Source organism: Centroberyx gerrardi, chromosome 22 (genome assembly GCF_048128805.1).
Source record: "Centroberyx gerrardi isolate f3 chromosome 22, fCenGer3.hap1.cur.20231027, whole genome shotgun sequence".
In the NCBI taxonomy this organism is placed as follows: domain Eukaryota; kingdom Metazoa; phylum Chordata; class Actinopteri; order Beryciformes; family Berycidae; genus Centroberyx; species Centroberyx gerrardi.
In genome coordinates, this window is record NC_136018.1 from 5,753,248 (window position 1) to 5,779,041 (window position 25,794).

General features: G+C 44.1%; 1 protein-coding gene across 1 annotated transcript in view; it reads right to left on the reverse strand.

The window, feature by feature from the left end:
* Window positions 1-258: 258 nt before the first annotated feature.
* Window positions 259-25,794, reverse strand: part of cnksr2a (connector enhancer of kinase suppressor of Ras 2a) — a 41,321-nt gene continuing 15,785 nt past the window's right edge. Inside the window, exons 4-24 of the mRNA XM_071895397.2 lie at window positions 24,327-24,414; window positions 23,761-23,802; window positions 22,857-22,976; window positions 21,902-21,961; window positions 21,426-21,494; window positions 19,023-19,169; window positions 18,105-18,217; window positions 17,757-17,911; window positions 17,243-17,332; window positions 15,629-15,843; window positions 11,970-12,021; window positions 9,498-9,673; window positions 8,279-8,352; window positions 8,067-8,138; window positions 7,101-7,168; window positions 6,719-6,816; window positions 5,438-5,656; window positions 4,529-4,670; window positions 3,599-3,823; window positions 2,529-2,716; window positions 259-456 (exon numbers count right to left, since the gene is read on the reverse strand). Of these exons, the coding sequence (XP_071751498.1) occupies window positions 259-456; window positions 2,529-2,716; window positions 3,599-3,823; window positions 4,529-4,670; window positions 5,438-5,656; window positions 6,719-6,816; window positions 7,101-7,168; window positions 8,067-8,138; window positions 8,279-8,352; window positions 9,498-9,673; window positions 11,970-12,021; window positions 15,629-15,843; window positions 17,243-17,332; window positions 17,757-17,911; window positions 18,105-18,217; window positions 19,023-19,169; window positions 21,426-21,494; window positions 21,902-21,961; window positions 22,857-22,976; window positions 23,761-23,802; window positions 24,327-24,414 (2,611 nt within the window). The remainder of the gene's footprint in view (window positions 457-2,528; window positions 2,717-3,598; window positions 3,824-4,528; window positions 4,671-5,437; window positions 5,657-6,718; window positions 6,817-7,100; window positions 7,169-8,066; window positions 8,139-8,278; window positions 8,353-9,497; window positions 9,674-11,969; window positions 12,022-15,628; window positions 15,844-17,242; window positions 17,333-17,756; window positions 17,912-18,104; window positions 18,218-19,022; window positions 19,170-21,425; window positions 21,495-21,901; window positions 21,962-22,856; window positions 22,977-23,760; window positions 23,803-24,326; window positions 24,415-25,794) is intronic.

A 25,794-nucleotide genomic window follows, 5' to 3' on the forward strand; every position in this document is an offset into this window, starting at 1 on the left:
TCATGTCGCAGATGTACACTGTGGCTGCTGAAAGCGTATCGGGATGTGATGTCAGCTATCAAGTTGTCCCTACTTTCCTCTCTCTCTTTGCACAGTCCATTACTATCTGCGGTAATGCCAATGTTTCCCTTTCACTGAGTTCAACCCTGATGCATCGGAACTGAAAAGTCAGACATCAGCTGCAATTTGTTGAAATCTTTCTGGAATGACAATCAGGACATTTTGTGTCTGTGCATGTGTTGTGTGTGTGTGTGCTTGTCAAACGTGGGTCTCAATATAGGAGTGTGTGTGCGAGAGTGAGGGAGTCAAGGGCGGGGCAGGATCTGATTCAGCGGTTGTGATTGGCTCCTGAGAGAACAGCTCCTGATAGGCTCTCTTCCACTCCTGGAACTCTGCCGACGACAGCTGGGGATTGGCCAACAGCCTGTCAATCAGCGCTAGCTCCCCCTCCCTGTCCTATGGGGATGCAGAAACACAGGAGGGGCGGGTCACTTCTCTACCGCTATGCTGTAAAACGCACACACATGTAAAGAAAGACACAACACAGTTAAAGGAATACACTAAGCTTTTGGGAGATGGGTCAAGCATTGGTCAACTTACTCATTATGTAATGAGAAGATAGACGCCCAAAATCATCCATGTGTCCCCGGTACATCACTAGCCCTGGTGCTCCATGCTAACACTTTAGCATACACTATGTTGAGTGATAGTAGGCGACTAGCATTGTCTCAAAAGTGAGAAAATGAGAACTTGTAGCAGCTCTAAAGCTAAACGGTAAGTAATTGTAAATCATATGCGGCTAAGTCTGGCTTTTTTGTGCGGGATATTGGTAAAGTTTACATGAAATATGATACATACACTGTTTTAAAGTACCAAGGACTACATGGGAAGTGAAAGTGGTGGGCAATGGGAGACTGTGCACTGCGAAATATCACTGTGGAGGAGGAATATGTGGAGGAAGTGGAAGAATATGTGGTTGTTCACCTGGAATAGTTCCAAAAATAAACCAAAATAAACAGCATTATTGAGTTAATGACATTTAATTGTTAAAATGTATGATTCTACAGGCCATATAATACAAACCACTAACAACTTATTACTTTACAGGACACATTTCTTACTTTGGATAATGCTAGTGGTCTACTATCACTCAACATAGTTTATGCTAAAGTGTTAGCATGGAGCACCAGAGCTAACGATCTACCAGGGACACCATGGAGGATTTTGGTGTCTGTGTTCTCATTATTTGACGGGGAAGTTGACCAACAGGCCGATCTCTCAGAAACGTCGTGTTTTCTTTTAAAGAGACGCCAGACAAGAAACAAACATGTGAGAAAAGCTACTCCACCCAACCTATACCAGCAGACAAAGGGCAGCCAAAGCCACAGACCCTCGCAAAAAGCTAGCTACACACACAAGCAAACAAAGCCACACGCCCTTGGTGAAACATCCACGCCCATATACACTATAGAAGCAACAGAGATACAAACTCCAGAGACAACATGACAGCCACAGTGAAAGAGCCATTCACAGGCGACAGAGGCAACCAGCCCAGTAACATAACCATGCTCACACAGCATGAAGCCACAGACAGGCTGCTTAACAAAGCTAGACAGAGAAAGACTCAACCCAAACCGTGGAGACAGACTCAGACAGATGACTGCACTACAACTTACAGGACAGAGACGGCTGCCAGCAGTGTGTGTGTGTGTACGTGAGTGTGTGTGCATGCATATGTGTTTGTGTGTACATCAGGGTCAGAAATTAATGCGGGCTCTGGGCAAAAAACGCCCATGAAATTTAAAATGCAGCGGCAAAATAATGCTCCCAATAATCCGGAGTACCCGTTTTTTTCCATTTCACCTTGCTCGCATTTTATTCGTTGCGTTGTCACATATTCACGGGAGTGTGGAACGAGGTGATTCGTGGAAGCCCGTAACTTTCCCGTGCGCTCTGGGCGAGAAAGATGGGAGCGTTTTTTGATTGGAAAATAATTGAGTACGCAGCCTGAAGCAGGAGAAAATGTTGGCACCGTGTAGCCAGCGGTATAGGAAAATGCCGACCCCACACAAAGTGCTGCGTCAGCAAAAAATAAAACATCCAATATTGTAAAAAAAATGTAATGCTCTTCTATAAGGCCTGCCGCCAGTTTTCCCCGCAGTGGAGGAGAAGTGTGGGACAAGTGGTATATTACAATTCAAAATAAAGCAAATCTTTCTAGTGCAAATTGAGTGTTTATTTGCCAATATGCAGTGCAAATGTATTATTTAATAGTTCAATAAAAATCCTAAAAATCATATCAAGAGGGGAAAAAAAGCCCTCTGAAAAGTTTCATACCCATTTCATTCCCTGGTGCATATGCGTATGTGTGTGTGTGTGAACATATTCCTGTTTGTGTGTGTGCAGCATGGTGTATGCATTTGTGCTGTGTGTGTTTGTGCATGCACATTTATGCCTATGTGTCCTGCACATGCTCACGCTTGTGTGTGTGTGTGTGTGTGTGTGCGTGCGTGCGTGTGTGATCCTACCTTCAGCGTGGAGGTCAGTATACGGAGGCGATGCAGGCGGTCGTTGAGCTGAGGGTCGGCGGCCCGTCGGAGGAAGGACTGCCTGAACTCTGATTGACCTTTGACCTCTGGCGCGCGGCCCAGCGGACACACCCCGCCCTGCTCGCACGCACGGAACAGGTCGCCCAGGGACGCGCCCTCACTCCCACCTACACACAGACAGAGAGAGTCAGACAAACACACAAAAAAGAGTGATTGAAACTCTCTTTCCCTCTCTGTTATAGTTCTTTTCACAGATCTCACATGATTTGAACGGGTATAAGTAGTAGAACTGTCTAAAATCTAATTGGGTTGAGTTATATCCCACTGCAACCACTGGAGGACAGCAGCACACACATGACCACTTGTACTAGTATTATGTATTCACCTGTGTTAGTCATAGAAAGAATACTAATGATGGCAATAGCTCTCTCTCTCTCTCTCTCTCTCTCCCTCTCTCTCTTTCTCCCTTCTCGTTTCCTCTGCTTGATTCATTGAATGAGAACTCGGCAGGTTATTGCATCTCATTGTAATGCACAGCGCATGTTTACGATTAAACTTTGCCGTTTTCTCTGCAGGCCATTTCAGAAATCCATTATCACCCACACACACACACACACACACACACATCCTCTGTTTACGCAGATCAGCCACATCTATTTATTGTTTCGGCCTTGCTACTTCTCCCTGCGCACCCTTGGGTGCACCTTGGCAACCTGTGCGCCATCGTCTCATTAGCCTCAGTAGATCATTATATGGCTCGAGTGCCCGTTGTCCTATTAGACACTGATGATGATGGAAATCAAAACGCGTCTGTCTAACCATTGTTTGCCACTGTGCCTTTTCATTTATGCACATGTATTAAAGTCACACGATGGGAGAGTATTTTACCTCTCTGCTTTTTCCTGATACTCATACTCCCAAAACTGTTTTTATTTGCTTATTGGTCAAAGCGCAGCTCTTTCTATCCCTCTACATTATCTATTCATAACCGTTATACGTTTTGCACTGCAAGCCTGTTACTGAGTCTCTATCAAAAGCACTTAACTGACCAGTGTGTGTTTGCTGTTCCTCTCTGGTGGGGGGCGTGAGGAGTGTGTGTAGGTTGCTGTCTCGTGGCAGTGTGAAGCTGCGGGGTTTCCCTCCCTGGGTTGCCATGGGAATGAGCCTCTGCATCGCCATGGGCAACGGGACATTCCTCTGTGCAGGAAGAGTGTAAACTCCTCCCAGCGTCATCGTCCCGCCCCCTGGGCCTGGCTCGGCGAATACGGCGTCCTCTGTAATGAAAAGAGACAACGAGACAAGTAATAAAACAGCAATGAAATGTTCCGTGTCCCATTTGGTTAAAATGATCAACAACGGCATAACACAGTGAGACGATGCGGCATCACTGATGGAGAATGAACCACCAAGTTTCTGTGGAAAATGTATACAGTTTTACAGATTTTATCCCTCTAACTTTAGATACTTTTCTTGTCAGTGAACTACATTATATAATATATTGTTATCCATACAGCAGTAGCCTTGTAGAAGTCTGCCCTCTTGGTATATTGTACAATAGTACAGCAATTTTCTTGTGTGTGCAATAGTACAGCAATAATAACAACAGGCCTCTACAATACATTAGTCAATCAATCTCAACAAGTTATGTGTAGCTTGTTTTGTTTTCCTGTATTCCATAGTATGTATAGGACACAGGAATTGTAGCATTTAATTCAAAATGAGAGTCACCATTTGAAAAAAGTGACACTATCTCTTAATTATTGATAGCGCAAAATTATAACAGTTTATGCTACGTTTTAAAGGGTAGTAAGTAATGCTTGTTGACAAAATGAAGACACTTTTACAGGCTGGATCCTCGGTTTTAGAGAAACTGACTGCTGAACTTCAGGTAATGATGTTTTTTCTTCCAAAATGGATATGCAGAGTATTGTAAATGTGCTCTTTAGCTCGATCCATGCAGCCAGTGGTTTGTGCGTTACCTAGTGGTCCAGTTTGCAGGTAGTGCAGACCAGCCTCGGTCAGCGGGGTCTCAATCAGGTCCTGCCAGGAACGCCGCTGAGACGAGGAAGAGCGTCCCGGGGAGCCTGTCTCACTGCTGCCCCCCGCAGGACTGGAGCGGTACTGCAGGAAACACGGGAGAAGAATCAGACATTGATGGAGTATGTTTTTCAGCAATATTATTCACCACTGCGAAAGTAAAATTGCTGAGGGAATAGACCAAGTTTTTGGGGGAGATGGGCCCGTCAATTTACCCCTTAAGTGACAACATAGACACCAAAATCATCCATGTGTCCCCGGTAGATCATTCGCTCTGGTGCTCCATGCTAACACTTTAGCATATACTGTGTTGAGTGATAGCAGCATTATCCAAAGTTAGAAAACTGACTTTTTCTTGGTAATAAAAAGTTGCTAGTGGTTTGTATTATATGGCGTGTAGATTCATTCATTAAAAATTACGTTTCATCCGCTGCTCCGTGATTTTTCGCTGCACACAGTCTCCCATCACCCACCAGCTTCACTTCTCATGTAAACAGGGAAAGTAGTCCCTGGTATAAACAGTATATTGTTTTTGTATCATATTTAGTGCAAATTTGACCAATCTCCTACACAAAACTGCCAGACTCAGCCGCATATCATTTAAGATTACTTAGCATTTAGCGTGAGAGCCGCTAAACGTTCTCGTGTTCTCACTTTTGAGATCATTTTAGTCGCGTGCTATCGCTCAACATACTGTATGCTAAAGAGTTAGCATGGAGCAATGGAGCCAAGAATTCGGGGACACATGGATGATTTTTGTGTCCATATTCTTATAAATGAATGGGCAAACTGACCAACTGGCCAATCTCTTGGTATATTCCTCAACGTTAATCACACACACACACACACACCTCTACAGGATCACATCGGTACTGCAGGTCGCTGCTGTTGCTGCCCCCGGGCTTCCTGCCGCTGTGTGTGGTGCCTCCCCCTAGAGGGCCGGGGTGGTACTGCGGCTCCCCGCCCCCGACGCCGGGGTCACCGCACAGGAAGTCCTCCTGCGAAGAGCGAGAGCGAGACGTCTCCGTGGAAGACAGTCGGGTGGTCCTGCCTTCCAAGTAGGCGCTCATCTGAGAGAGAGAGAGGAAGGAGCGAGATTGGGGGAGGCGTCGCTTGGATCGCCCGGTCTCATTCAATTGTACTGACACACACTTCAAAAACGATCATGAAGCCGGGGAGACACCTGCCCGTCAAGGAGGTAGGGTGATGATAGAAGTGTGTGTGAGTGTGTGTGTGTGTGTGTGTGTGTGTGAGAGAGAGAGAGAGAAAGAGAGGCAAAGAGAGAAAGAGCAAGAGAGAATGTGTGAGTGAAAGAGAGAGGAAGGCAGAGTAAGAGAGGATGTAAGAGTGTGTGGATGTGAGTGGGTATGACTGCGTGTGTCTCTCTGTGTGTGTGCGTGTGTGTGTGTGAGAGAGAGAGAGAGAGAGAAAGAGAGAGAGTGTGGGTGTGTTTATGAGTTGGGTCCGGTTCCACAGCGGTGCATTAGAGTGCCTCAGATAAAATCAATTCACCCTCAGTTTTAAATGCCTGTTTTTTCCCCGTCTTTACTCATAGCTGCTTGAGAGCACTCCAAGTCATTTGATTTCAATTCGTTTGGCTAATTTCTGTGACTATACGATAAACTCATCTGTTTCAATGACTAATTCTGCTTCAATGACCAATTTGGCTTGAATGACATTAAGCGTCTTGCAAGTCAGCCTGGAATCAGTGTTGCTTGAGCTAAATAGCTTAAAAATCACTGTGATTTTAAATATTTAGGAGTTATTTTGTTGCAGCTATTTTACCAAACCAACTGTTCAAAGTGCAGATAACTGCAGACCAGTGTCCGATATTCACTTTTTGGCTCACCTGCCAAATGCTGGTAAACTTAAAAAAAAAAATAAAAAAATTACCTGCCAAGAATAAGTTTTAACCGCCAAATTTAGATCTCCCACTCCCTCAGGCTGAACTGGCATTAACCCAAACTGTTAAAATGAACTGCGGAGCGGAGGGACACTGAGCATGATGCTGCTGATGGAAAATGTGTGTTGCCTTTCTGAGTTTGCCTTCGTGAGTACATGTGTGTACGTGTGTGTGTGTGTGTGTGTGTGTGTGTGTGTGTACTACCACCATGCGTGTGTGTGTGACTCACTGATGGAGGCCGTGGGTAGGTATCATAAGGAGGCGGGGGGCTGTCCTGTTTGGGGCTGGAGGTGGCGTCGTCCTCGTGTTCGCTCTCACTCCAGTAATCTGCAGGAGACCCACACACAGTCAGTCAACTATCTATCTATCTATCTATCTATCTATCTATCTATCTATCTATCTATCTATCTGTATGTATGTATGTAATCCTATAATAAAGTTTAGGAGGTTACTAGGAATATTCTAGGAATATTACAGCGATACCATAGGAGATAAAACATATCATAAAGTATAAGGTCACTATAAAGTCCGCCCTGCTGAAATGCCCTTGAGTAAATCACTCAATGAATGTGTGTGTGTGTGTGTGTGTGTGTGTGTTTCGCCTCCCTCACCCTGCTCCTGGCGTATCCTCTCTCGCTCAGCATATCCCACGGCAGCCATGTTGAGACGACTCAGCCACCTACAGACCACACCCACAAGGAAGGAGTTTAGGTTTACTTATTTCATTTTTTACCCACACTAATGATAAAATGTTCAAAAAAAGTCAGAGAGAGGGAGTACACACTGTGAGGGTGTACCCACTCAAACACACATCAAGATAGCGAAGACACTAGTGAACTGGAGATTGAAACCATATGACATCAAAAATAAATACAGAGGAGATTTATACAAAAACAACTAAATGCATTAATAACATGTAAGGCGGAAAATGTAAAATAGTTCCAATGCAAATAATGATACAGGGAAAGTAAAGTGTTAGTGAGAGGGAGGCTGCATGCATGTGTGTGTGTGTGTGTGTGTGAGCGAGACAGCAACACAATAGAAAAAAAGTATAGAATAGTATTGAGTAGTAATGTATAGTAATGAAATGTCTAGTAAAATATAATACAAAGGTATACACATTACTGTAATAATGAGGATAATTTCACTTTTTTTCCAAGGCAAATCAACTTATTTCGAGAATTTTCTTGAATCTTTCTGGATACAAGAGGGGTGATGTGCCTTCTTTTGAGATGAATGAGTTAAAAGTGAATTGGAAACAAGTGAAATTATCTCACCAGTCATTTAGTCTCATTTTTAATGAGACTAAATGACTTGTTAAGACAGATTATGCAGCAGAGTTTGGAGCTTTGCCATAGGTCGCCATATGGACACTGGACCCTCCAGAGGAAAATGTGGCAAAATTAGATTTTCGATGTAGACATGAAAACAAATCTCGCTTTTTCATTATCAAATAAAAAAAAAAAACATCTTGGTTTTGCGCGATGGGGATGATAAACGGAGGCCTGCTCTCCTGCCACCCGGGGAGTTTGCCCTTCTGCATAACCTTCCTCTGTGTTTAGCACATGCTGCTCTACCTGTTCATGTCATCCACTCCATCTGCTGCAAAGTAGAAACTCTTGACCTTGGGGTGACAAGCTTTAAAAGCGCTGCAGACACATGGGGGAATAGAGAGAGTTATTCCTGCAGGCACACATATGTACGTAGGCGGCATAAGAGCATGTAAACTACACATACTGTCACATATATGCACATAAATATGCAATAAGATGTCTTTCTATGCACTTACTACTTCTTGCGGCACTCGCTGGCCCGGTCGATCTTAAACTCCGGAAGACTGACAAACCCCTCTGCCTTCTCGTCCTGAACGAAAAGGGAGGAAAGGCGGAGGGGGGAAACGGCGATAAATAACGAGCTGATGGGAAGCGGGAAGGACAGACAGAAAATGTTAAAGACCCCCTGAAGTGAAAAATGACTTTTCGGAGTTGTTAAGCAATGCACCAGACCATAAAACGCTCCTAAGAGATCGAATCAGTTCAAAGAGTTCGCGGAAATTAGACTTTGTAGAAACGTATGCTCAAAACAGGCTGAAATCTGTTTTTTTTTTCTCCTCTCTTGCAAACATGTTGTGAGGTTTTGATGACTCATCCTCTACCTGAGGGCGTAATATTTTGACTAGCGAGCTCGGGGTGCTGTGCTGAAGGCTCGTCTTCAAGGTAACCTGTGTGCAAAGTTCTTGCTCCATTTGCCTTTGCCACAATTTGGCTTGATAACTATTTGAAACTCTTGCATTTGCTCCCAGTAAGGCAGAGCAAGCACAGTTTTTTAACATATTTCATCACTGTTTCTATTCCAGCTTCCTTAGACACTGTGTTACCTGCCACCGTCTTTGGGAATTTGTTTTACCCCTTGCGCCCTGAGTTTATCCTTAAATGTCCTCTTAAGTAGCTTCGAAGTTAGAAAAACATTTTTTTTCCATACACTGTCACATACACATTCTGTATCTGCTCGTTCCAACGCTTCATTGAAGCTACAGCTGCTTATATTGAGCGAAATATTAAGGTTATTATTAATTAATAAGGTGCCATGTATGGCTTCACCATTAGATCAAGTGGAAAAAACCTAGATGTTTGTGCACCATTTTATACACATTTCCCTGTAATGCAGCATGACATGTTTGGTATCTTTGGAAACCTTGGGATCTCGACTAGAATTTAAAATTAAGTTCTGTGGGTTTGAAGAAAGTTTGGCTGTGAAACATGTGTTTGTACAGGGTAGAAATGACGCATCACATGAAACGTCGTCACTGCCAACCTTCAGCTCCACTTCAATTCCAGCTCATATTTCCTTTTGAAGCATGATCATGCTTCAAAAGGAAATACGAGCTTAATTTGTGATTCGAATCACAAATTAAGTCCTCATTTCCATTGTGTGGGGTCAAAAACACCAAGACTAATTATTCAAACAGCAGGTAGGAATCAGGGGGCGAAGATAAAAGAGAGACTCACCTCCTCGTTGATGTACCAGTACAGGCAGGTGTCCTTCAGCACAAACCAGTACTTCTTCCATTTGTGGGAGAAGTAACCTTTGGCGTCTCTCTTCCTCCACAGCCAGCCCTCACAGTCTCCTCTGCCCAGCGCCTTGCAGGAGACACGCCTCCGACTCAGCGAGGCCAAACCTCGGCCTGGACGGACGGGGGGGGGGGGGGAAGAAGGAGGCGGCGGCGATGGAGAGAGGAAGGACGGAGAGAGAACAGACAGAAAAACATCAAGAAAATGGGTAAAATGACTTGTCGCTCAGTGGGTAGAGCATGGTGCTAACGCTGCCTGGATGTGTTCAATGCCCACTGGGGCCACTCATGCGAAAAATGTATGCGCTGATGGTGGTGATTTGAATAAAAGCATCCACCAAATGGCATATCCTAATGTAGCAATAATTCCTGGCGAGAGATCAGTCTCTTGGCATGAGCTTTTGACAGCATTGTGCTGCACTGCAGTAAGGTAAGAGGAGTTTAAAATAAATTGCCTTTACTTCTTGCTTAAAAGCACTATCAATTGTATTCACAGCAGGCTCCTCATTAGAGATTACCAGGGAACTTGGCTCTCAGTTGAGCACCACTAAGAAACTTTAATTGTGCTGCATCAAAAGTTATGAGACTTTAAAGGGGAATGCAATTAAACAATCCATTTTTTTTTTTTCTATGCCGCGGGACAGTTCAGTGTATATTTGCAAATACAAACAACTCTCTCCCAAAGCTAGAAACCAGAGAACAAAGCCCAAACTTGTGATGTCAAATGGTATCAAGCCTAGAGTGGCTCCACAGATAATGAATGGGAGACAGATTTTTTGTTGACCTGAAAAATGTTTATTTGGGATCTTATACTCTGGTATAAAGAATACAGATACAATATGAAACAGAAAATAACAGAAACTCCCCCTGTGTGTTCTCCCAGTCACTTCACCAATTATTCTAAATTGTCTGTGCAGCAGCTCCAGACTAAAGACCAGATAACATCACAAGTTTGAGTGTTAGCTGTCTGGTTTCTGGCTTTGGGAGAGATTTGTTCATGTTAGCAAATATTGATTAGGCCCGACCTGGACCAAAAGAATAACACATTTTCAGACATTAATATAGCTGCTGTAAACAAACAAGGCCAACGGCGAGTAGACGGTGCAGATGGAGCCAAAGCTTTCAGAGTTTCTCACGGCGGCAGATGGTGGAACAACTGAAAGTCTGATGGAAAAATCACTTCCAACATGTTTATCCTCTTCAGCGGAGCAAGAGAGAAAACCTTCGGTCAAAGAAGCAATAAAAAAACAACGCCAGGGAGGAGGAGGAGGAGGTACTAACATCCTCTTTGAAATAACACGGTTTATGGGACATGTGGTCGTAATTTTGAGGAATATTAGCACTAACAACCACTGGTGTGAGACTGAGCCTTCTAATTGCCTCCACCATCGTCTCAGTTGTTTACAGCAATCATACCAAGGTATTACAATTAATCTTGCAGTGTCATATCGGTTTAAAAATGCTTCACATAACACCTTTGATGGCAAGAGGACGGTACAGTAATGTCCTCCTGATATAAAGAAATACTTAATCACTGGAACCTTGCATGTGAATGTGCAGTACATTTGGACTGTATGTACAGTACATGTCAAACAGAGAAACAGGAGACAGAAAGCTGTCTGGCCTGCAGTCCGGCCTGCTCTCATGACATTTTGTGAAATGAGCACGATGTGTTAAAATGCAAATAAAAAGTGAGAAAAACACATTTCCCCACCATGGAAGGATTACGCGGTGGAGAGCCAATTAGAAACAATTCCCGACTCAGAAGATGTAGATTGCTACTGTCAGTGAAGTTTTCATTTTCAGTGAAAGTTTTTCTTATCTTACACTTATTACTTCTGTACTCACACACATATAAGACAAAGCAATTTGCAAGGCAACAGGGAAACCCTCCCAGTGTTTTACTACTTTGCGCAGTCTTTAAGAGACAGAGGGGAAACAGCCAACACACACAAAGTGGGGCTTGCCGGAAAGCTCTACTCCTCTAGTTTCACAAGGGAAAAAACACATCTCTCTAGCTAGTACTAACTCTAATCCTAACACTTTGGTGAAGGTTAACCATTACTAAAACCTTTCCATAACCCTAACCAAATTACTTTAGTTGCCTATCCTTAACTCTAACCCTAACCTTAACCGAAGTTGTTTCACTTGCCTAAACCTAACCGTTATCTAAACTTTTCACGTGACGAACACTTGAAAATGTGTCCAATTCGTCACATAATCCTTCATATTATTCTTCCAGAACACGTAATCTGTAAGACTTCGTGCTCATTTCACAGGTTTTGGTGAGACCCGTGTTTGCGCAGCCGGACAGCTGATTGGTCAGCAGGCGAGGAAACGCCGCTCTGAGGAAATGGAACTATATAACCAGTGTCCATGGGTCTTAAGCTTTTTCTGCTTTTCTGCTTACCTTTATTCTTCTTCCTGTTCTTTGACTGCAGGGAGGAAGACTGTTGGTATGTCTGGGAGAGATAAAGAGAGAAAGAGAGATTGGAAAGGAGAGGGAGAGGGAGAGAGGGAGGGAGGGAGAGCAGGCTGTCAGGATGAATCAGTGGCCTTTGTTCACTGCTAAGAATCCTGGGATATAAGAGATGACAGATCTTAGCGAGTGGAGGAGCGAGGAGACGAGCAGAAGAGGCAGAACACACACGAATGCACAGGAAAACTCACACAAACACAACGCAATCTCTCTCTCTTTCTCTCTCTCTCTCTCATTATCTCTCTCTTGCACACACACACACACACACACACACACACACATGGGGTGTGGATGGAAAAGTCAACCTCATGGCGGACTCCAGCAACTCTCACACCTCTAAACATAGAACAGAGAGAAACAATGGATGCGGAGCGGAGGGAGGGAGGGAAGGAGGGGCGGCGGCCCGATGGGAGGTCAGGGCGAGGGAGGAAATGTGAGAAAATCGAGCCATATGGCCTCAGGGAATAAACTACAGAAAATACATAAAACATATAAACACAACATGAGGTACAAACATCTAAACACATACACTACCAGTCAAAAGTTTGGACACGCCACATTTTTCTTACTATTTTCCACATTTTAGAATAACGGTAAAGACATCAAAACTGTGAAATAACACAAATGGAATTATGCAGTGACCAAAAAAAGTGTTAAACAAATCAAAACTATCATATTTTAAATTCTTTAAAGTAGCCGCCCTTTGCCTTGATGGAAAAGCAAAGGCTTTGGACATAAATTCATACATAGGCATCAACTTCACTATTTATATTTGTCTAAGAAACACATTTCAAGCATTTAAGCAGAAGCCTTTAGATCAAAATGGCTTTAAGATAATGAAAAACGTAGTACATTCAATCAGGTGTGTCCAGACTTTTGACTGGTAGTGTGTATTGTCACCAGCATCTCGCAGCTTTGACCTCTCCTGACAGGTCAGATGGGGCAGCAGACCAGCTCTGATGTCACGGCTTTACACATGTCAGCGCCTGGAGCTCAGCCATTCACAGCCCTGCGCTCAGCAAGACAGATGACATGGGCCCGCCCACACCCACTGACACGCCATCTGCCATCGCAGCATCCAAACACCCTGCACGCACTGTACACACACACACACACACACACACACACACACACACAGGCACGCGAAACACGCACGCACTCAAACACATTTCATTTCCAACAAGAGATGCTGTCAAGATCTATAAGGTCGCTGCGGGACAAACTAACTGTCTGGATCGGAGAGAGCGGTCCACACAGACGGACAGACGGACAGACAGACAGAGAGACAGACAGACAGACAGACAGAGAGACAGAGAGACAGAGAGACAGAGAGAGAGACAGATAGACAGACAGGCAGACAGAGAGACAGAGAGACAGACAGAGAGACAGACAGACAGACAGACAGGCAGACAGAGAGACAGAGAGACAGAGAGACAGACAGAGAGACAGACAGACAGACAGACAGACAGACAGACAGACAGACAGGCAGACAGGCAGACAGAAAGACAGACAGACAGGCAGACAGAAAGACAGACAGAGAGACAGAAAGACAGACAGACAAATATACAGACAGACAGATAGACAGACAGAAAGACAGGCAGACAGAAAGACAGACAGAGAGACAGACAGACAGACAGACAGACAGACAGACAGACAGAGAGACAGACAGACAGACAGACAGACAGACAGACAGACAGACAGAGAGACAGACAGACAGACAGACAGACGGAGAGACAGACAGACAGACAGACAGACAGACAGACAGACAGAGAGACAGACAGACAGACAGACAGACAGACAGACAGACAGAGAGACAGACAGACAGACAGACAGACGGAGAGACAGACAGACAGAGAGACAGACAGACAGACAGACAGACAGACGGAGAGACAGACAGACAGACAGACAGACAGACGGAGAGACAGACAGACAGACAGACAGACAGACAGACAGACAGACAGACAGACAGACATCATAGAAGTGGCAGGGGGGTAATAACTACTCAGCATTCGTGCAGAACGGCCCGCTCAGATCGCATTCCACTACAGCCGTTTCCAAAGTTCAAACGTTTTTTTTTCTCAGTTCCGAGAGTCCTGTCTGTTAGATTCAATATCAAAACAAATTAGAGAGGAAGAGGATTTCTACCCCATCTAACCTTTTCCACAACGGTTTGGGGAGGCTGCCGGAGGGAGAGGCATGCGGAGGAATCAATGGAAGACACTTTGCGGCTGTGTTTCTATTCCATAATGTTCTCCTCCTCTCTGATAGATGAGTCTAGCCTATTAGTGATATTGCAGTATTGCAGAAGCACCTGCCACCTTAAATGGAATGAATGGCAGCTTTAACCCCTTAAAATGGTAATCCTTGAGTTCCTCATCTTTTAGATTTTGGCAACATCTTTGGTGCTCAGCGCTCATTGATGTGGTGTTTCTGCACTTCACTTCCCAGAGATCACCTGTCAATCAAACAGTGTGGGCGGGACTGTGACGTCTTTTTCCTTTGATTTTCTGTTTCCCTGGGAAAGACCTACCAGACACCGGGTGTTTAGAAAAGCAAACATAAAAACTTTCATGAACTGGGTATAGGTTGAATGACTATTGTGTTATGCTAATTGGTGATAGAGAGGAGCAAAACAGACTCTTATTTGCATGAAAATGTCACAGATTATTACTTTAATTAACCTGGCAAGTTGCCTAACCTCATGTCTTATTCACAGGAACTGCCTGGTAGAGCAGTTTCAGGGGGAGGGATGGATACACACATTCACACACTCACACCAGGAAGCAGCCCAGTCTGCCACAGGCTTATATTGTTGGCCACTGAGCAGCTCTGCTAGAGCAGCTGGGGTTTCAGTGCCTTGCTCATGGGCACTTAGACAGTAGTTGTTTAGGCAGTTAGTTCACAGCCAGACTGGGGGTTTGAACTGGCAACCTAATGGTCACAACTTCTCTAACCTTAAAGTCGAGATGAAATGAAAAATGCCTTTTTAACCCTTTTAGATCACATCCCCGGTCATATTGTGCACCTATTTAACAATATATGCCAAAAAAAATACAAAAAATCAATTTCTTTGTGTTCTTATATCAAAATTCAATCATGTTTTCTTCCTGTAAAACAAAATATGCCGTGTGCTTACGTAAGCATGCCCGTAACCAATTTCAACCAATAATATCATGACATCCACCCATCAATCAATCTTCAACTTTTAGCGCACAGAGCTAAGAGGCTAAGATTCATTAGTTAGCTAGCTAGCAACAGCACGGTACTTCGGTGTGTCTTCGGGTGTTATGACACGCCCACTTTTCAACGTTCAAATCAAATTCCTCCCAACGTTATGTCCCGCCTGTCTTTCCTGTTTCACTCGGAAATACGTCATGATACGGAAGTTAGATACTCTCGGAATGCCGTTTCATCTCGACTTTAACACTAGAAAGGTTTGTACAGAAATTGGGTCTAGGAAAAGTCATTGAGCGACATTTAGAAAGCTACACTATTTTAGTTCTGAAATTCAAAACAGCAGTCAGCTGACAGCGCTCAGTCTTTCTAGTGTTAAAAATATTGTGGAAAAAGAAAAATACGAATTGACTTACATGGTAAATGGAGGCTGGGTCTCTCGGTGGTGAATCCCTTTGATTTGTCTGAAGGACGTAGTGGGAGGGGCTTTGGCTGTGGTGGCTCCGCCTCTTGGCGCGCTTGGCCGTGTCATTGGACCGTTTGCCCGCACGTGCCGTGTGGGAGGAGTAGTCGTCAGAGCCGGCCCTCTCCTCCCCACTGGCCAATCCCACGTAGCGCATCAGTGACGCTTCTGTGGAACAGCCAATCATAACACAGATTTAACAAGTGAAACATATTGTCCCCCATGAATGATGCAGGCAGCCCCTTGGGCCAATCAGTGACAAGATTGATTTTTGCTCTCTTACTTATTATCCATTACCCTTTAGTGTGTCTTGTTTTGTTGCTGTTTGTTTGCTGGCTTGTTTAGTCTGTTTTGTTGTGTTCTCTTGTGTTATGGATGTATGTTTTTATGAGCGCACTGCAGCAAATCCCAAGCATCTGTCTAGTTGATGTGGCAATAAAGTAAAGTAAGTAAAGTAAAGATGCACCAGCCCTCCAAGTCTCATCAAAATTGGCCCAGTGGTGTCTGAGATGTCATATGTGACTTGAAAATTTTGTCCTCATTAGGCCAATCTGTGTTATTTTTAAATACTAGAACACAGTGCCAAGAAGCTTCAACTCTACAGGTTTTGTCAAAATCGGACCAGTGATGTAGCAGCTATGGCCTTTCAAAGTTAGAAATTTTGCCCTTTAATTATAGCGGCCCCATTAAGCCAATTAGTGTAATTTGTTTAAATGTCAGAACACAGTGTCAAAATGCATCATCCCTCCAAGTTTTGTCAAAATCAGATCAGTGGTGTCGCATTATGTCATGTTTGATGGACGGATGGATGGACAGATGGACACAGCCCGATCCATAATGATGTATCTGTGTGTGTGTGTGTGTGTGTGTGTGTGTGTGTGAGAGAGAGAGAGAGAGAGAGGTACAGTGAGTCTCTCCCAGCTTTTCAAACCAACTTCTCTCCACTGCTCTACCAGGGAGACAACTCAGGTTTCAGGTCCCTCTCCCTGCTCCCACCCTCTCCTCCCCTGGTTGCTAGGCAGCGGCCAATGGAAAGTGAGACACGGAGAAGAGCTGCTGTCAGCGTCACCATGGCAACTGTGTGAGTGATTCAGGTGGAGGTCAGAGAGAATAGTCTTTTTCTGTTTCTGCCTCCTCTCTCTCTCTCTCTCTCTCTCTTTCTCTCCCTCCTTTCCTGCCTCCTCCAGCTTCCCCCCTCCCAGTCTCTCTTCCTCCCTCCATCGCTTTTATTCTGTCTCTCTTCATGGCTGGCTTTCATTTTCTCTCCCCTTTGTGTCGACTGCCTTTTTTCCTTTTGCATCCTTCCTTCCTTCCTTTCTCATCCCCTCTTCTTTTCTTTCTCTGTGATGCTAATCAGAGAGAGAAAGAGAGAGAGAGAGAGAGAGGGGGGGGGGTGCGCATTGATCTCCGTGCATTGATCTCTTCATAATGCAGAGAGACAGAGGCATTTAACAGAATCTAACAGGCTCCCGAGGTGATAGACACGCACAGGCACACGCACACGCACACGCACACACATGCACACACACACGCACACACACACACACACACACACACAGGCACTCACCTCTGCGGCTTTCTCTGTTCAGCTTCGTTGGGTCTTCATAGTCGCCCACCCAGTTGCACTCCACAGGCATTGAGATAGGCCTCAGCCTGCCTACAGGTGTATATACACACACACACACACACACACAAAATTACAAAACTTAATAATCTCCTCAGAGTCCCAGCCTTTGAATACTGATGTGCAGAGATATTTAGGATTCTTGCTAAGATTCAGAGCTAAGTGTTTCTAGTCAGTCCCTCCCTGATGCACAGCAGATTCTGTTAGACCAGAGAAGCAAAGCTCCATCACTTTTAAAACTTATATGACATCATGCATAGACAATCACACACACACACACACACACACACACACACACACACCTCCCTGGCTGGCAGGTGGCTCCCTAGCTTCATGATTGTTTTTGAAGTGTGTCAATATAGTAGAATGAGATTGGGTGACAGATTTCTCTCTCTCTCTCTCTCTCTCTCTCTCTCTCTCTCTCTCTCTCTCACACACACACACCCTAAAAGTGTACCATAGGTGGGCGTGGTGCAGTAGACGGGCTCCTCCTCTTCTCGCCGGTGAGTCTCTTGATCCAGGAAGGAGTTTGGTGACTCAGAGCGCTTAGCAACCGCGACGCCGCCATGGTTACGAGATGCCTCATCTCCAGACAAGGCTCCTGTCTCATCTCTATGGCAACAGCAGAGGCAGATTTACCGGCAAACGTGTACACGCAGAAACAAATGTACATCAAGGTAATAGCTCCTCTTTGCTCTCTCGCCAGCTCCTCTTTGCTTTCTTTCAAGTTACAAATGTTCCTTCAAAGCAGCACACATTCTGGAAAATACACACACACACACACACACACAAACACACTAGTTACCTGGGTGTGTATGGCTCAGCTGGAGGAGGGGGGATGTAAAGGTCCTGGAGGGCGGAGCTCTTGGTGGGCGTGCCTGAGGGTGTGGCCGAACTGCTGCCTGGGCTCCTGGTTGGCTGCAGAGACACAAAAGTGGGCGGGGCTACAACAATCCATCTTAAAGGTTTCTGCAATCTTTAATGTCATGCATTGGTACCGGTTAGCTAATGTACGAGTCTTGGTACACTGCAAAAAATATTCATCTTAACAAGGCATTTAATCTCATGTTCACTCATGCCAAAAACCGCCAAGAAAACCTGCCAGTAGGGTGAGATCATTCCTCTTATTTCCAATGCAGTATCACTTGTTTTTTGCAGTATCACAAGGATTTTTTTTGTGTAAATATCTTGAAATAAGGCAGAAGAAGGCAGATCACCAACTAGTAGTGAGAAAATAACATTTGATTAAAGACAATGGATTTGCATTGGTGAGCAAGTGAAATGATCTCACCCCACTGGTAGATTTTTTCACTTATTTTAAGAAAATGACGTTTTTAAGACTCAATACTAGACAAAATGACTTGTTATGGTGGCCATTTTTTGCGGTGTAGTTGGTGTGGTCATATAAAACGGTGATGGAAGACTGAGGAAAAGTGCTATTTTTTCCTCTGTTTCCTCTTAATTGTGTAATCAGGGTTAATTAGGGAGATACATTTCATAATTTGTGCCAGCATGGGGAGTGTGGGTGGGGAATGCCACCGCTTTCCCCCTCAAAATCTCTTCAGTGTGTTTCAGCCGGCAAACGAAACCAAGCTGAGCCACAGCGCCCTGACCTAATTACACGCTTTGGCTGAAACCGTACAGGGAGAGGGAATGCTTCGGGGAGTTATGTGGGCCAGCGCAGTGCTTTAATAAAGTCTATAAAAGGTAGAGCGAGTCCCACCTGCAGAGCCAGGGGTTTCCAGCGCATGTTCTTCAGCAGCGCGGGGGCGGAGCTGAGCGTGCTCTGTGGACGCTTCTTCAGGGTCAGGGACACGCCCCCCTTATCGGCCCTCAGCGAGCCGACCAGGTTACGCAACTGCCAGCCCACCTGGGGGCGGGAGAGGACAGAGAGTCAGGGCATATAATGGACTGACTGATGCAGCGGTCTGCTAAGTGCCATCAAGAGCCATGTGTATTTTAGATTAGATTTGATTAGATTTGATTAGATTTGATTAGATTAGATTAGATTAGATTAGAAAACTTTATTATCCACATATGCGGAAATTTGCCTTTGGCTACCCGTGGCATATAAAAACACATAACAGGCATTAAGACATACAACACATAGGCATCGTATAATAAAACACATAGGCATCGTATAATAAAACACATAGGCATAGTATAACATAGGCGTTGTATATTCCATGAGTGTTTACAATAAAAAGATACGATGAAAGTACAAAGAGAGAAAGAGTAAAGAAGTGAAATCAAGGATTACTCAACAAGGATGTTCAATAATAATCTACCCTATGTATATAGTTACTATATAGTACTATATAGTATATTGCAGTCTAAATTTTAACAATTCAGAATGGTTACCACATTTGGGACAAAAGACAGAGACGGAGATTATGATTATTATAGAGATTATGCAGGTTTTCCTCCCAACTAAACACTGCACCAGCTGATTTCCCTGATTACTTCCTCCTCTCTGGTTGATGATGTGCTAATCAGTGGAATCAGCTGGTCTAGTGTTTGGATGGAATTAAAACCTGCATACACATGGCTCATGATTACAGACCACTGTGCTAATATAACATAAATTATATATATATATATGGTGAGGCACAAAAATACCTTATCGCAATCTGCATCTGGGTTCTGGATATCCTATTCAGATAATGACCATGCCCTTTCATTCACACCTGGTGTAATACATGTTCTCGTTGTGTGCATTCTGGCCGCATTGTATTCACATCTCATTTGTTCGCGCAGATTACACAAAGCGGATGTGTAGGTGGGGATGGAGCAAGTCTGTCTATAGAGGGCTTTCAGTTGACGGCCATATTAGAGGTCCTCATCTCTTGAGCAACAATGGCTGTGAACAGCTGATTGCGTTTCCAAACATACGACTGGACCGTCTGAATAGAATTGAATAGATATGGTTAATTTCTATGCTCTTTTTGACTGGGAACTGATAATTTCCCCACTGATACATCTGATAAATGGTGTGTTTAGATAATGTCAGCTTGTTAGCTAGCTAACCATAGTATCTGGTCAGCTAACCATCACTGTCTTGTTGTTAAAACATCTGATTTGCACACTAGTTAACGTATCTGGAAGAAGCTACTGTTAGTAGTGGACAGCAGTCACATGTTAACATTAACATGCAACTGTTCAGGTTAACTGAGCTGACACTTCTCAAGCTACAACTCAGTGTTTTGAGTAGAGACTAGGACTAAAGACAAGACAGTTTACTGTGTCACAGCAACAAAAACTTGGAAATAAATATACTTTATCAGACTATTTACTTTTACTTCTAGCAGCACTGAATTGACCTACACCTACATCATCAAAATCTTTTTCAGGCATCTCTCTTTTTCTAGCCTAACCTCCATGATGACGGTTGCTAGGAGATTTGTGACACAACTACAGCACAAAGCCCCTCTACCGTAAACAAAAACAAAAAATGGTAGGTGTCGGGTCACCAGAGCTCGTTACTGTACTTTGTTTTCCTTTGCTGTGGAAGAGCTCATCCTCTCTGAGCTCATCCTCTCAGTAGGAGGCGCGCTGATTATGTTTCTACTCCGTGGGCAGATACTTTCTCATTAATGCGAACACACTGTCTGGATCGCAGTTACACCTGGCTGACTCTGGCTGATGCGATCCCGTCATAATGCGAGCGCAGGTGTTCTGACAGATCTGATCACTTTCCGATCGCGGCGCGTGCTGCGAGTGTTGACGCCTCGCATAAACATGCATTTATCCTTATCCCAGTAGGAGATACAGATTCAGATTGTGTTTTAGCACCAGGTGGATTAAAGCGCGCATACACACACTCACATACACGCACACACACACACATATGGATAACAAACAAGCACAAAAAAAGCATGCACAGAACACAAGCACACACACACTCTTACTCACGTGTAGAACCGCACTACACGTGCATAGAATCACAATATACACATTCAGGCCAAAACACACTCTTAATCATAAATCACACAGTGTACAGTACTGCCCACACACACACGCGTGCTTGGAAGTACATACAGTACATAAACACACAAAATAGACACTGCTTTTAACGACAAATATACACACAAAGACAAACAGGCAAAGACAAACACTCAAAACGCACCACAGTCTGGTGGTTGACTTGAATGACCTCATCTCCAGCATGGATCTTCTTACAGCGGTCGGCCGGAGACTAGAGGGGAGAGAGAGAGAGATACAGAGAGAGAGAGAGAGAGACATGGAGTTGACTACGAATTGATCTGAGCTCATTGATCTCTTCATAACACAGTGTGTGAACGTTTTACGACAAGCTGTACTTAAATAAGCAATAATACAGCAGAGGTAGGCTACAGCCTGGCATGGCGGTTCCCTGTGGAATCCGACATGCTGGTATGGATTCCAATTTGCGTCATTTTTTTTTTCTCATGGATTCTGAATTGGAATCGGTTTTCAATCCCCTTCGACCCTCCTTGGGCGGACGGAGGGAAACCCGGTTCACGGCGTTTGTGTGAAGGAGTTCATTTCAAGTCACGGGCGAAACAAACTGCCTGGCTGCCGTACAGTAGTGAACGCGTGCAAATGGGATTGTAAGCGTCTCACCCCCTCAGTAGTTCCTGTGATCACATGTAGGCCATCATAGGTTGACTTGATGTACATTCCCTGATGGAGAGAGAGAAAAAGTGAGAGAGACGGTTTTGTGCGGCTCAACAGGTAAAGTGTGGCATTAAGGGAAAAATCCACACTAGGATATTTATCGTTGTTATTTACTTTTTTGATGTACTCACTTTCCCCAAGCCTGTGTCAACTACTTCTAGTTCAGTTAGTGATTTCCTACATTTCCCAGAATGCCTTTCAACAATCCCCAGAGAACTTTTGCAACAATTGCAATAGTTTTTCCAGTCAAGAAAGAAGTGAGAGTCGCGCCCCTCACTCAAAATGAAACATGTCTTGTGGCTGCATTGCATTCTGGTCTATTGAGGCTACAGTCGGTGGAGGAATTGATCTCTCTGCCTCTTCTATGATGGATTTCTCCCTGTATGAGAAATCCATCCTGTATGCTGTTATCAATGGGAATAAGAAAAACACACCACCAAACAACAAAATAAACCCCAAAAATGCAAGAAACATCGCCAGTAGCTGTTTTTTTTAACAGTGTTAAAGTGTTTTAGGGTGGATTTTTCCTTCCAGACTGTCAGGGTTGGAGGTTCAATTCAGCTGAGGCACTTTGGATGAAAACTACCAACTGGCGAATGTCGTCTTAGAGAGAGAGAGAGTATGTTCCTAACCCTAACCCTAGAATGAAGCACTTCCAAGAAAAAGTCAATGATGAAGTGTCATAGGTTCCTCGTTATTGCAAGACACAGCAGACACGCGATGACACACAGTTCATGATACACAGCTCATAACAAACACATAAACAAAAACAGTGATGATACCCACACACAGTTTGTGCCACACACACAAACACAAGGTTGGACACCCGTAGAGAGTTTATGACACACTCAAGCACACACTCAAGCACACACACACACACACACACACACACAGTTATTACCAGGCCTTCAGAGGGTTTGATGTTGGTGAGGTGGACCAGCTCGAGGTGGGCTGACTGAGAGACCAGCGGGTCCGATGACACACACACAATGTGTTCACACACCTCCGACAGAGTCTTACACTAGACAGATAAGAGAGAGAGAGAAGTCAAGTAAAATAGAACAGAGCTTTTATCAGGCAACAGATTTGCCACATAGTGCGTGACACAGGACATAAAAACAGATGAAAACGAGACAAAAGGAAGAACCTGTAGCTTTTTTAAACATCCATATATCATTGTCAAATTAATTGTGATACCTTGCTATAATTACCGTAAATAAATGAGACCATGGTCAAGACGATTGATAGCAGCTATTGTACACTAGTATTGTTAGTGCTAGTATTTCTCAAAAAAGACCATATTTTCCATAAACCCCTTTGCTGCTTTGCTTCTTCGGTCAAAGGTTTTCTTTTTGGCTTTAAAGGATAAACATGTTGGAAGTGATTTTTCCATCAGTCTTTCACTCGTTCCACCGTCTGCCATTGCGAGAAACTCTACAAGCTTTAGCTCCGTTTGCTCTGGAAGAACAGCGCCCTCTTCCTGTTTTGTGCCGTAAAGCGATCCAGCAGATTTCCCGCCAAATCCAAGCAGGTGGCATACAATGTAAAATGCAGCGTAGAGGCTGGCAGAGGCTGGCAGTCTCCTTGAAGATGGTCTACGGTAATTATACTGTCTCATAATTAATGTGGCAATGATTTATTGATGTCAGAATGCCACACATAGCACCTTTAACATATGGGTCTAGAGCTACGACTTGCGTCTGTGTGTGTGTGAGTGGATTTGAGGGAAAGTGATCTTACAAAATGGAATGCTACCCATCTACAGAGCGCAAATAGCGACAGCTGGCTGAGGAAACAAGACTCACCACATGAAGGATTTTGTTCTCCGTCTCAAACACCGTACAGTCCTGGGAGACAAGCAAAATTTAATGTAGCGCAGGCAGAACATCCTGTCATGCAAGCACTCAAACACACACACACACACACACACACACCATCTCACGTCTCACACTGCTACTGCTGTACACTATCCAGGCCTTACTGTGCTCAACCGCGCGCACACACACACACACACACATACAGACAAAAATACACCCACACAAACAGACGCATTGATCATTTATTTATATCCACATCAATCATAAAAAAGACATACTGTAAGGATGTAAATAGTAAAGATACAAGTCTTGCTCAAGGATACAGAGAGCAGAGTCTTCTATATTGTATGCTGCTGCCATACACAGACAAACACACCCACACCCACACCCACACACACACACACACACACACACACCGTTCAGGAGGATGTGACAACCCACAGCAGCCCCCCTCTGCCTCACACTTCAAGTGGAGCAGGAGAATAAGAGCTATCAGCCTCCTGCAAACACACACACACACACACACACACACACACACACACTATTACACACACCTGCTGTACAATGGTGGTGAGCTCCAGGCAGAGCTGGATGACATTATTTCGGGTTACGGAGTAGTCTGCCACCGCAGCAAAGGGAGACCTGGGAGGAACAGATAACACAGCAGTATGTTTTATAATGTTTCTGCTTCATTAGATAATATACAGAGGAGATGGACAGCACAAGGTGGGAGAGAAAGGGGAGACGGACACACACATTCATGTGAGGACCCATTTATTCGGCGAGTACAATGCATGAATGCTCTTTCTGCTACTTAACATTAAAAAACATATTTTGGAGGGAGGTCATGTTGTTAAGGCAAAGTAACAGCCTATCACACACAGGTGACCAGCCTACGTAATTGTCACCAAATCATAATTTATATTTTTCTCTGATTTTGAAATGGTTAATCTAGCGTGACATATAATGTTTTTTAGATATTGTAATAGAAGAAGAAGAAAGAAGAAAATGGGAATGACAAAATTGGGAGAAAAAAAGGGAAAAACAACAACAAAAAAAGAACTTAAATCAAAGCTAAATCAAGTCAAGGTCAACTTTATTTGTCCCAGAGGGCAATTTGAGATGCAACAAGGCAGCACATAAAAATGCATAACATATAAACACATAGCATAAGAACACGGCACATAATAAACACATAGCATAAGAAGACATAGCAGAAAAAGGAGCTTGATGGAGTCAAGATGGATTGGAGACAACAAAAATGTTGGATTTTTCCAAAATATACGTCACTCCGCTGCCAACAGAACCGCTGACCACAAGAGGGCGTTGTGTCAAAATCATGTCCCATAGTAATGAATGGGCTGACGTACCGTAACAAAACAGACTAGTCAAACGTGAACGAGGTGTTAGTGATATCGGTACAAGGTCATGTTGCAGCTAATGGAGCACTAAGAAGTGCAAACACAACAGAAAGTCACATTCAATGCACATCACTCAACATACATGCAGTCAGCATTATATCACAGTGCAGATTCAGGCAGAATGGCTGAACATTGTGGTTGCAGCTGTAGAGATGGTGAGCGTTCAGAACCGCATTGAAACAATGCACTGAACAGCAAGAACGCACGCATGCACATACACACACAGACACACATACATGTGCATTCACACACATAAACAAAGACACACACACACATACACACCCCGTTACCTCACTTCTTTGTTCTAAAGACCCAGATTCAAATTCGGCCACAGCCTCTAGTGTATAGTGTATCTGTGTGCATGTGTGTGTATGTGTGTGTGTGGTGTGTGTGTGTGATTTGGGTCATCAGTATTGAGGCTGTGTGCTATATATACGCAGGACCTAAGGCTACACAGACTGCTTGCTAACCATCAGGCTTCAAACCCTCAAACAACTCTGAAGCAACACTCCGGTCCAACAACGGCCAGCTCAAACCTCGCCATGGCTAATCAGACCGTCCGTGGGATATTACAGCAGAGAAAACCCCATATCGGTTTAAA